This window comes from Lepidochelys kempii, chromosome 11 (genome assembly GCF_965140265.1).
Source record: "Lepidochelys kempii isolate rLepKem1 chromosome 11, rLepKem1.hap2, whole genome shotgun sequence".
NCBI classification, from domain to species: domain Eukaryota; kingdom Metazoa; phylum Chordata; order Testudines; family Cheloniidae; genus Lepidochelys; species Lepidochelys kempii.
Window position 1 is genome coordinate 10,025,735 of NC_133266.1, and position 13,062 is coordinate 10,038,796.

Consider the following 13,062-nt stretch of genomic DNA (forward strand, 5'->3'; position numbering starts at 1 on the left):
GCCTTCTTTGATATAACTTTGTGTAATCAGACAGAATAAGATCAGCAGGTAAGCTGAGGCACCTATCATATTCATACATACAATACAGATATCTTGCTTGTTCTCCACATCTGGCCCATGGAACATACACTGAAGATCAGTTGGCTACTGGCTATTTCAGACTAACAGGAAAAGCAAGTGCAGAGCCAGGCGCTTGCCAGCAGCTCCCTTTCTTTTATACTGAATTAGTTTCAGTTTGGGAGCTTCCACAAGCTACAGCTTGACTGTGTTAGAAAGTAATAGGTGGTCTCTCAGGTAGGCAGGTCCCAGGCCACTTAGGGCTTTACAGATCAAAATCACCATCTTAAACTCCTGCCAGAAACCAATAGGCAGCCAGTGCAGTTTAGAGTGATAATACTGTTGGCTTGCAACAAAATCCCCCTTTAAACAAGCAATTTGTCTCACTTTGAACCAGCTTCTGAATGGATTTCAGGTGTAACCCCAGGCTGAGCACATACCAATAGTCTAATCTTGAGGCAATGAACATAGACAATATCTATATCTGAAATGAATGTTTGCAACCTCCCAGCCAGGCCTGGATGGAACAAGCCATCCTGGCTGTTATGCTGACCATGGCTAGAATCATCTAACACCCTTAAATTGTAAACTCAGGTGACTAATGGCAGGTGAACACACTCAATCAGAGGGGCCAATATAATTTTTGCTATATCCTCCAGTTCCTCCCTAGAATCTATCGTACCATCAGCACCTCATTTTTGTCTGGACAAGTGACCCTGGATCTGGATAACAGTGATAGGAAAGAAAGGGCCAAGCACACCCCTCAGAAAAACAATGTTAATGCACAAGACAGCAAAAAACCTACTTATTTCTAGCAACAATACACACAAATATATTACTTTAGACTCTTAGGTGGCTTATCTAACAAATTCTTAAAATGTAATGCTTTTTGTTACAAGATCCTCACTTAGCTACAGTACAACCCCAGAGGGCTCTACTCATTTTCTTAAAGACATTTGCAATCTCTATCAGCATTTAATGGTGTGATCCTGGAGACAAAACTGACTTCCTAGAGACCGGCTGCCTCCAGGGATCAGCAATGAAGGGCCAGACATAGGAGGACTTTTATCTTAAAATATGAAAACGATAACTGTTTTGAATCCATGACTGAAAGTCATTGTTATACGAGGACTCTTATCAAGTAAGTTGGTGTCAGTCCAATTCTTGACAGGTGTTCACAACTAGAACTCTAGTTACCAACCTCAAGAAAGATGCCTAAGATTTGACAGACACTGAGACTAAATTACCCTTTCGTTCCTATTAGTGTTTCCTCCATGTTAAGGTGGAAGTACATTACCAGAGCATTGTGGAGAGCTTCATGGCCATTACCTGTATTGTGCTAGTTCCATTGGTATCAATATGGTACCATCTGTGAAATGGCTAGGATAATAATAATGGCTGCTTATATAACACTTTTTATCAATAGATCTTAAAGAGCTTTACAAATGAAGTCAGTGTCATTATCCCCATTTTACATATGGAGAAACTGAGGCACAGGGGAATGACATGCTGAAGGTCATCCAGTAGGTGGGTGGCATAGCCAGGAATAGACTAATACCCAGGTCTCCTATCAGTCCAATGCTCTCACCACGAGTCTACATGTCAAAGGGGTGAAGTGAAGATTAATTCTGGTTTGTAAAGTGCTTTGAAAACATAAAATGCTAAGTAGTACATATCTGACAGTTCTTGTATTCTACAATAACCCAACATATACTTTGTCAATTCCATGGCTGTTAGTATCTCATTATACTTGTTACATACTTTTAAATTCCTGGTCTTGCTTTGACTCATTAAATAAATAAATAATTCTTCCTAATTAGTTAGCTAGTGTGTGTGACACTGCCTTCTACTGGATAGACTCAGAGCTGTTCAATAATGTCCTGTCTGGACCCGAATGTAACCACAGACAGTAGCCTCTAAAAGGCTGCTTCATTCCACCCCTCCTTCACACACAGGGATAGAGCTTTGGTTCTGCCCTTCCAACACAATGGCTAGTGCAGCTGCACCTCTGAGCTGGGGGTGTGCCCTGGAGCAGATGTAGGGATGGAGCAAAGTATATCCCAACCTCCTGAGCAGGGAGAAAGTAGGAGGCAGGCTGTGGCTTTGACTCACAATCTACTTTTCAGTCTGCTGTTGAGGCAGGGTATACATGGGGCTTTCGGCAAAGCCACAATTAACCCAAGTCATATTCTTAAAGTGGGAGGTTGCGTTTCTATGCTGTCTTGAAGCTCAGAGTGGCTATGACAAATGCTTTTATTAACACTTTGTACTTCTATAGCATCTTTTATCAGAGTATCTCAAAATGTTTTAACAAACAGTAATTAAACTCCCCATAAAACAGATGAGGATTATCTGCATTTTACAGATGAAGAAACAGATTGGTTAATGGCATGATTTTCAAATATGCTCAGCCCAGCAACTCCTATGGGGATGGGAGTACAGATGCTCAGCACCTCTGAACATCTAAATCATCATCTACAGTCTAAATCATCTAAGTGATTTAAGGATGACCACACAGCAATTATGTAACAGAGCAAGGAAAGGAAACCAGAATTTATGATTCTCAGAAGTCAGCTCTAACCATTAGACTTACTGATCCAAATGTTAAAAAGGAAAAAAAGAGCCGGTGAGAGAGAAAGATGAGACATCACTGGGTAAAACAAACCTCCCATTTCATTGCTCTCACCCACAATCTTTGTTATATGTAATGTACTGTGAAAAGAACATTTGGCACGAAAGCATTGCAGAGGATTAAGGAGGATATTAAACAGAATTTCTAAATGTAACCTAATGCCATCTAAAATCCTACCTGTGTCTGTTTTCTTCATTCCCATCCTAAACTGTATTTTCTTTCCATCCAACACCTCAGAAAGATATTTAGCATTCCAATGTAATGCTGGCCAATCAAAAACCATGTTACAAAACACTGCAGGTTGTTGTAGAGACATCACAATTTCCTTGGCTTTCTCTGGAGTAAAAGGTTTCACGTTTTCACCTTTGGAAAGAAACAAATAGTTGTAGAGAGATTATTTCACACTGTGTGGAAAAAACGCCCACAAATTATTAATAGCTCCCTCGACGATGGTTGATTTTTTCCATGTACTTGTTATATTTGTTTAATGAAAATTCTATTGCAATTCTAGAGAGGTCATTCCCTATCCTAAAATTAGAATTTAAAGAGGCACATTTACACCCAGAATACAAAACACTGGTAAATATTTATGATTTTCAGTTCCCTAACGTAGAAGGTAGCCCAGTGGTTTAGAATTACTCTGACAATTAAGAGCTTTGTGATTAATGTCCAAAGTTTAGAGAATATAAATTTAATGACTGACATTCCTTCTGTGCAGGGTTCCTTCTGAAAAGTGCAGCGTACCATCAGAGATGGCACACAGAGTGCCTAATGCATCTGATTTTAACCAATGAATTAAACATTCCTTGCAGTGCAATCACAACAGCAGATATCTCAAAAGATAGATATAGATCTATTTTAAATTATTTTCACCTACAGGTTTTTAAAAGACAAAAATTGTGCCAATCCAAGGACTATGCTAATCCCAGATTTCAATTTAGTCCTGAGTTGTGGAAAGATTTATATGACCCACTGAAACTGTCAAGCTGAAAAGTTGGCAACCTTTTATAAACTCGGCAGTTTCACAACAACTTCACTTTCGGGATGTGTTGAGAGGGAAAGTTTCTTTAAAAAAAAAAAGATAACAGCTCCACAGTTCTGGGGCAGTGGACTACATCTCTGGATCATAAAAATTATAAATTCATTACTCTAACTTCTATTAAAATTAACTCATCCAGAATTTGTATCCACAGAATGCAAAAAATTGAGAAGGACTAATACTTTTGTTTTGTCACACCCAACCCTGCCAATTTCCTCCTCCTCCTTTTTAAAATTATATATGTATAATTTTGGGCCAAATGATGGCCCATGCTGCACAGTGCCTAAGCATGTCGTAAAGTGGCCCCTTACTCCCTTGTGCCAATTTCCCCTACCACCACTCCAAGTACGGGAGGGGAAGCAGGATCTGCAGAGCCAGTAGTTCTCCCATCACCACAGGTGTGTGGGAAGGGATGGCGTCTTGGTTCTACACCCTCTGCCCCTCCGGTGTGTTAGGCAGCATAGCTGTGCCAGCATATCAGAAGACGTACCTTGCACTAGGTATAGTCCTAACATAGTGTACTCTCTCTTCAGAGTGGCTGGGAAGGTGATTGTGAATGTGAGTCTTCCTAGTAGGCTGCTCCTAGGGCAGTACGCTATGCTGGCCTTCACTCTAGGTTCATGGCAGTGCCATGAAAGAGCCAATTATTAATTAATGAATAAATACTTTCACTGGTGTAGTGCCTGGAGGTTCCAATCACAGACTGGGTCCCTATTATGCTACGTATGGTACACACATATTTTAAAAGATGATTCCTGCCCCAGTATAAAACAAGAGACAACATGTAGATAAAGCAAAAAGACAGGGGAAGCACAAAGTAACTGAGACAAGTCTGGTTCGTGTAATAAACAAGAGGCCCAGCACACCTAACCATTTAGAAGGCATTTGTAGGTTTGAAGGGGGACAGCGGAGTGGCCTGGGAGATTTTTACAAAGGGCAATTCCCATTTTCAAGGTGTGGCCTGAGGGAAAGCACAAAGATGCCCGATGGAAAACTTGACCAATAAGCAATAAAGGCACGTACTGTGTTACTGTATTTCCCATGGAGTAAGAAGTAAAAGTATCCCATCAGAGGCACTGATACTGAATAATTAACAATAACTACACAAATGATAAAAGTTCATTTTGTAAGTTTTTCTTGGGGAAGAAAAAAGATTAGCAAAGACAAAGTTCCCGGTTCTTGGGGGACATTAGCAGTGGCTAAACTGATGTGGATCTGACTGATAAAACAGAAAAGTAACATTACAAAGATATTGTTTCCAGTGGAAACCAGGATGTCAAAGAATGTAGCTACCTGAATTCAAAGTGCAGACTGCATGATCACCAGCATTAACCAAATGCCAGCTTTCCACCCTGAAAATTATACTGCTGTTGGCAAAGCCAAGAAAACCACAAATGCACTATGGGCTCAATCTTGCAAAGTGCTGAGCAGACTGGCTCCAAGTCAGCAAAGCGCTTAAACATGTGAATAGTTCTATTGAAACCAGTGGGACTGCTTACTTGCTTAAAGTTAAGAATATACTTAAGTGCTCTGCTGGGCTGGGGCCAGAGTGTTCAGTATCTTGTAGAATTAAGCCCTATATAAAAGCGTCCTTGCCTCATATATTATGCTTCATATGAAAACTCTGTTAAGTTTCTTTACTTAGTCTAAGAATTGTCTCTAGAAGTCATGGCATCATTTATTTTAGAAAAACCCAGGGCCCTTGCACTTACCAAATGAGCTGTAGAAGGGATAATGTGATTTGGTTTCATACCATGTAGAAGTGGAATAACATAAGCAAAGATCTGATTTTGTGAGCCACACAAGACTTCCACAGGTTCAGTTTAGACACCCAAGAGAAAGAACAATGTTCGTTACAGAAAATTCTTCAGCATACACAGCAGTTTTAAAAATCAATACATATTTGGAAAATATAAAAATATATTCCTAAATGCTATGAAAAGGCTAATTATGTCTGGCAAGAAACTGGGGTGTTAAAAAAGGAAGAAGAAAAACAGGATAGATTTATTTAAATCAAAGCAATTTAAATCGACAAGTGGAAAGCCTTGAAATCACTGATTTTCATCTGTTCCATTTGTACTCTAGTTAGTTTCTAAATAAAAGTGCATTTTCATTGGTTGATATAACTATTAAAACATGTTGATTTACAACTAAATAGAGCCTTTTCACTAGATTTGGTACATCATTTTGCTACCTAGGAGGGTAAACTGTAACTATATACATTTAGTTAAGCAATTAAATTGCTTAATATTTTCAGATTATTATTAATTGTACATTTTTAATATGTTATAAAATGGTGAATGATATATTATTTACTAGACAGTTAACTTTTTGCTCATGATATGTGCCAAGTTGCATTAGGATGGTAACTGAAATTTAATTAAACCCACAAAACAGCATAGATTTTTTATCCAACAAAACAATGTTAAATGTTATGGATACATTAATTTCTTTTATCAAAACATGTTTCACATTTACAAGTAAATGATTTATTAAACAGAGGGATTAACTGTTGTCACTGAATTAAACTGATTACTTCAGGTCAGCCTGGGAAAATTTTCAAATATGCTTACGTGAAAGTGACAGAAGCTTAACTTCCTACTCAGCTAAGTCTATTGAAAATGATACATTCTCCTAAATTACTTAGGCTGACCTATTGTGCCTTATTTATAAATCTAGACCTCAAAAGTTAGCCATTTCCTCCTGATGCTTTCTTTCTATAGGAAACCAGCCTTTAACTCAACAATGGATTCAGCATATTTATTTTTTATTTAAATGTTTTAAGAGATTACAATATATTTAAGCCTTATCATATTTTGTATTAAATTCAGATTTTATTTTAAACAGGTTTATTTTTAAAAAGAAAAAAATAATGTAATTAACAAAATAAAATGCCAATTTAAATAAAAAATATTTTTCAAAAAATCATTGATTTTTATCCACCTGGGGAAAAATGAATAAATTCAATTTCTTCTTACAGTAGAGTTTAGACCAGTGGTTCTCAAATTTATGTAATGGTAACCCCTTTCACAAAGCAAGCCTCTGAGTGCGACCCCCCCCTTTATTAATTAAAAACATATTTTTTATATTTAATACTACTATAAATGCTGGAGGTGAAGTGGGGTTTGGGGGTGGAGGCTGACAGCTCACGACTCCCCATGTAATAACCTCACAACCCCCTGCAAGGGGAATAAATTAAGTATTTGTATTTTATGGAAGCACTGGTTCCTACTCCCACAGAAGCACTAAGGCTGGAACCATCAAAGGAGACTAAGGGAGTTCAGTCCCTAAATCTCAATGAAAGTTGAATTCCTAACTGCCTTTAGCTCTTACGAAAATTCCAGCATGTAAAGTTTTAACAATAAACCAAAGGCCTCTCCGTTCACTCATTTTAAATAAAACTAATATTTTTAAAGATGGCTGCTATTTCTTAATTCAGGAGGTTTTTATAAGCTCTCCTCTTATAAGAAAAACAAAAGTTGACATGCCATTGCTGAGAGAGAGAGAAGGTGAAGATAAGTCCTGGCCTTCAGCCTCACACACTCCACTACATTAATACCCAAGCATATGGAGGTCTTATGGGGACCATATGCCGTGCCATATGTTGTCCCTTACACCAAGAAGCAGCAGCTATGGGTTACCAAGCAATAGATTAATACACATGGAAAAAGCAAGTTCAGGAAAAGTGTTCATCTGGGAGCATGACAGCAGATACTAGTGCGGTCACAAGCAAGCTGGCTTTCTGGTATGATTAACAGATGTTTTAACTCAGCATGTTTTTGCTGTGACACTAGGTCCAAGATTAAGGGCGAAGCTCAGACATTGCTGGGGGGACAGAGAGAACTTTGGGAGGAGAGACCTTTTAAAAAATTATACCACCCTAAACTGATGATTCCTGGTGCAATTCATTGTGATATAAAGCAGAGTTAGCCTTCCATGACTAGGCAGCTGTGCTGCTCGTATTTGTCTTTCAGCTTTTCAAACATACAGTAAAATAAAATTACTTCTAGTTAGGCTAAGTTTATCACCACACAGCTGTTCTTCTGCCTGGTCTGATTTTAAAAAGCCAGTAAAAGCCTGCAAAGTTTCATTTTTAACCATATAAATCCAAAGAAACAAACAATTTATGGCAGTTTTCTTGCTTGTAGGAATTTTTAAAATTGCATTTTAATGTGGAAACAGCAGTTATATTGTATAGGTTAAGGTGCTCAACTGTTGGGGTGTACTACAGAAGCCCGTCTGTTTATAAAAAGAAAAGGAGTACTTGTGGCACCTTAGAGACTAACCAATTTATTTGAGCATAAGCTTTCGTGAGCTACAGCTCACTTCATCGGATGCATACCGTGGAAACTACAGCAGACTTTATATATACACAGAGAATATGAAACAATACCTCCTCCCACCCCACTGTCCTGCTGGTAATAGCTTATCTAAAGTGATCATCAGGTGGGCCATTTCCAGCACAAATCCAGGTTTTCTCACCCTCCACCCCCCCCACAAATTCACTCTCCTGCTGGTGATAGCCCATCCAAAGTGACAACTCTTTACACTATCACCAGCAGGAGAGTGAATTTGAGGGGGGGGGGGGTGGAGGGTGAGAAAACCTGGATTTGTGCTGGAAATGGCCCACCTGATGATCACTTTAGATAAGCTATTACCAGCAGGACAGTGGGGTGGGAGGAGGTATTGTTTCATATTCTCTGTGTATATATAAAGTCTGCTGTAGTTTCCACGGTATGCATCCGATGAAGTGAGCTGTAGCTCACGAAAGCTTATGCTCAAATAAATTGGTTAGTCTCTAAGGTGCCACAAGTACTCCTTTTCTTTTTGCGAATACAGACTAACACGGCTGTTACTCTGAAACCCGTCTGTTTATAGAGACTTTCCCTGAAAGGGTGGGAAGGTTCATTACAGCGTCCATTCAGCCAACTGTGATTCTGGGAGTTTTTCTAAACTGATTTATACATATACTTTGTGCTTTAGCAAGGTGCATTTTAAAAATCTAAACAAATACTTTCTCCTAGAAAGCTTTGGGCTTGAGTCATAGAGAGTTTGTACTCATGCCAAATAAAAACAGAGACCAACTAAAAATCCTCTCTTCTTTCAATTACTCTAGTTTCTCTTGTGATGTCAAAATCACACACCTTCTCCAGTCCTACTGGCATATTTTATTACAAAATTTAAAATATAATAAAATAAGTTAAAGGTAAATTTCAAAAAGTCCACCCTGATAGGGTTCTAATTGTTCCTTACTTCAACTTCATATATACAACATACAATTTATACAATTATAAATATAATTGTAAAGGATATTTTTGGCAAACATCTTTATCTGCCTGCAATTGATTAGATAAAATAATGTATGATAGGATAGGTCCATCAATACCTATTAGCCAAGACGGTCAGAGATGCAACCCCATGCTCTGGGTGTCCCCAGCCTCTGACTGCCAGAAGGTGGGAGTGTATGATAGGGGATGGATCACTCAGTGATTGCCTGTTGTGTTCACTTCCTCTGAAGCTCCTTGCATAGGCCACTGTTGGAAGACAGAATATTGGGCTAGATGGACCACTCCTCTGACCCAGTATGGCCGTTCTTATGATAGAAATAGCAGAGATAGTATATGAAATATGGTATTTTTTTGGAAAAATTTTAAAAGTATATAGTAGTAAAAAAGGGAATGCTAATTTTATTGGGAAGACAAATAGGGGATTTCAGTAGGTTTTATACTAAGAATTTTTACATGTCTTGATTCAGTTTTCTGTACTCCCCAGTGACTACAGTCACACTGCAAGCCTTTGGAGTACAACCCCCCCCCCCCAATTCCTAATATATAATCTTTTCCTTAATCATTTTTATATTTCCTCTGAAAATGACCTCACAAGTTTGGCTTCCATGACTCACTATCCTCTAGTCTGGAAGTGTGTGCGTGCAGTTCCTTTTGTTTCAAAGATCTGGTACTCTCAAACACCTGAAAGTTAGCAGCTGTCCTCCCACTTCATAGCACTAAGCAGTAATAAAACTGGCGTATAGTAAACTATGGGAAAAGTACAGGTGTGTGGTCAAGTCTAGGTGAAGGGAACATGATGATTAAGAGTAACTGAGATCTAGGGATGCCAGGTAGATCCTGGGATTGACTGCCAATATGACTATCTTGAAGCCATCACCTTCAGCCCCCAACTAAAACTTCTCCAGCGCATCATCAAGGATTTACAACCTATCTTGAAGGACGATCCCTCACTCACACAGATCTTGGGAGACAGGCCAGTCCTCATGTAGAGACAGCCCCCCAACCTGAAGCAAATACTCACCAGCAACCACACACCACACCACAGAAACACTAACCCAGGAAACAATCCTTGCAACAAAGCCCGTTGCCAACTGTGTCCACATATCTGTTCAAGGGACACCATCATAGAACCTAATCACATCAGTCACACCATCAAGGGCTCGTTCACCTGCACATCTACCAATGTGATATATGCCATCATGTGCCAGCAATGCACCTCTGCCATGTACATTGGCCAAAATGGACAGTCTCTGCACCAAAGAATAAACGGATACAAATCAGACGTCAAGAATTTAAACATTCAAAAACCAGTCGGAGAACACTTCAACCTCCCTGGACAATCAATTACAGATCTAAAAATCGCAATTCTTCAACAAAAAACTTCAAAAACAGACTCCAACAAGAAACTGCAGAACTGGAATTAATTTGCAAACTAGACACCATTAAATTAGGCTTGAATAAAGACTGGGAGTGGATGGGTCATTACACAAACTAAAAATTATTTCCCTATGCTAATTTTTCCCCTACTGTTACTCACACCTTCTTGTAAATTGTTTGAAATGGGCCATCCTGATTATCACTACAAAAGTTTTTCTCTCTCCTGCTGATAATAGCCCACCTAAATTGATTAGTCTCATTAGAGTTGGTATGGCAACACCCATTTTTTTCATGTTCTCTGTATCTATCTATCTTCCTACTGTATTTTCCACTGCATGGATCTGATGAAGTGGGTTTTAGCCCATGAAAGCTTATGCCCAAATAAATATGTTAGCCACTAAGGTGCCACAAGTACTCCTCGTTCTTTTTGCTGATACAGACTAAGCCCTAGTCTACACTAGGACTTTAACGCTGCTAAATTCGACCTAAATCGATGTAAACCTGCACCCGTCCACACAATGAAGCCCTTTATTTCGATTTCCTTACTCCACCCCGACAAGTGGATTAGCGCTTAAATCGACGTTGCCAGCTCGAATTTGGGGTACTGTGGACACAATTCGATGGTATTGGCCTCCGGGAGTTATCCCAGAGTGCTCCATTCTGACCGCTCTGGACAGCACTCTCAACTCAGATGCACTGGCCAGGTAGACAGGAAAAGAACCGCGAACTTTTGAATCTCATTTCCTGTTTGGCCAGCGTGGCAAGCTGCAGGTGACCATGCAGAGCTCATCAGCACAGGTGACCATGATGGAGTCCCAGAATTGCAAAAGAGCTCCAGCATGGACCGAACGGGAGGTACGGGATCTGATCGCTGTTTGGGGAGAGGAATCCGTGCTATCAGAACTCCGTTCCAGTTTTCGAAATGCCAAAACCTTTGTCAAAATCTCCCAGGGCATGAAGGACAGAGGCCATAACAGGGACCCGAAGCAGTGCTGCGTGAAACTGAAGGAGCTGAGGCAAGCCTACCAGAAAACCAGAGAGGCGAACAGCCGCTCTGGGTCAGAGCCCCAAACATGCCGCTTCTATGATGAGCTGCATGCCATTTTAGGGGGTTCAGCCACCACTACCCCAGCCATGTTGTTTGACTCCTTCAATGGAGATGGAGGCAATAGGGAAGCAGGTTTTGGGGACAAAGAAGAAGATGATGATGATGAGGTTATAGATAGCTCACAGCAAGCAAGTGGAGAAACCGGTTTTCCCGACAGCCAGGAACTGTTTCTCACCCTGGACCTGGAGCCAGTACCCCCCCGAACCCACTCAAGGCTGCTTCCTGGACCCAGCAGGCGGAGAAGGGACCTCTGGTGAGTGTACCTTTTAAAATACTATACATGGTTTAAAAGCAAGCATGTGAAAGGATTACTTTGCCCTGGCATTCGCAGTTATCCTAGATGTAGTCCTAAAGCCTTTGCAAAAGGTTTCTGGGGAGGGCAGCCTTATTTCGTCCTTCATGGTAGGACACTTTACCACTCCAGGCCAGTAACACGTACTCAGGAATCATTGTAGAACAAAGCATTGCAGTGTATGTTTGCTGGCATTCAAACAACATCCGTTCTTTATCTCTCTGTGTTATCCTCAGGAGAGAGATATAATTCATGGTCACCTGGTTGAAATAGAGTGCTTTTCTTCAGGGGACACTCAGAGGAGCCCATTCCTGCTGGGCTGTTTGCCTGTGGCTAAACAGAAATGTTCTCCACTGTTAGCCACAGGGAGGGGGGAAGGTTGAGGGGGTAGTCACGCGGTGGGGGGAGGCAAAATGCGACCTTGTAACGAAAGCACATGTGCTATGTATGTAATGTTAACAGCAAGGTTTACCCTGAAAGAGTGTAGCCACTGTTTTATAAAATGTGTCTTTTTAAATACCGCTGTCCCTTTTTTTTTCTCCACCAGCTGCATGTGTTTCAATGATCACAGGATCTTCTCCTTCCCAGAGGCTAGTGAAGCTCAGAAAGAAAAAAAAAAAACGCACTCGCGATGAAATGTTCTCCGAGCTCATGCTGTCCTCCCACACTGACAGAGCACAGACGAATGCGTGGAGGCAAATAATGTCAGAGTGCAGGAAAGCACAAAATGACCGGGAGGAGAGGTGGAGGGCTGAAGAGAGTAAGTGGCGGGCTGAAGAGAGTAAGTGGCGGGCTGAAGACAGGGCTGAAGCTCAAATGTGGCGGCAGCGTGATGAGAGGAGGCAGGATTCAATGCTGAGGCTGCTGCAGGACCAAACCAGTATGCTCCAGTGTATGGTTGAGCGGCAGCAAAGGCAGCTGGAGCACAGACTGCCACTGCAGCCCCTCCGTAACCAACCGCCCTCCTCCCCAAGTTCCATAGCCTCCACACCCAGACACCCAAGAACGCGGTGGGGGGGCCTCCAGCCAACCAGCCACTCCACCACAGAGGATTGCCTAAAAAAAAGAAGGCTGTCATTCAATAAATTTTAAAGTTGTAAACTTTTAAAGTGCTGTGCTTAAAGTGCTGAGTGGCATTTTCCTTCCCTCCTCCACCACCCCTCCTGGGCTACCTTGGTAGTCATCCCCCTATTTGTGTGATGAATGAATAAAGAATGCATGAATGTGAAGCAACAATGACTTTATTGCCTCTGCAAGCGGTGATTGAAC

General features: G+C 40.7%; 1 protein-coding gene across 4 annotated transcripts in view; it reads right to left on the bottom strand.

Annotated features, from left to right (window-relative positions):
• Positions 1–13,062, bottom strand: part of HSPBAP1 (HSPB1 associated protein 1) — an 88,552-nt gene that overhangs the window by 55,141 nt on the left and 20,349 nt on the right. For all 4 annotated transcript variants that reach the window (XM_073305104.1, XM_073305102.1, XM_073305101.1 and 1 more), the window contains exon 2: positions 2,867–3,052. In XM_073305104.1, the coding sequence (XP_073161205.1) occupies positions 2,867–3,052 (186 nt within the window). The remainder of the gene's footprint in view (positions 1–2,866; positions 3,053–13,062) is intronic.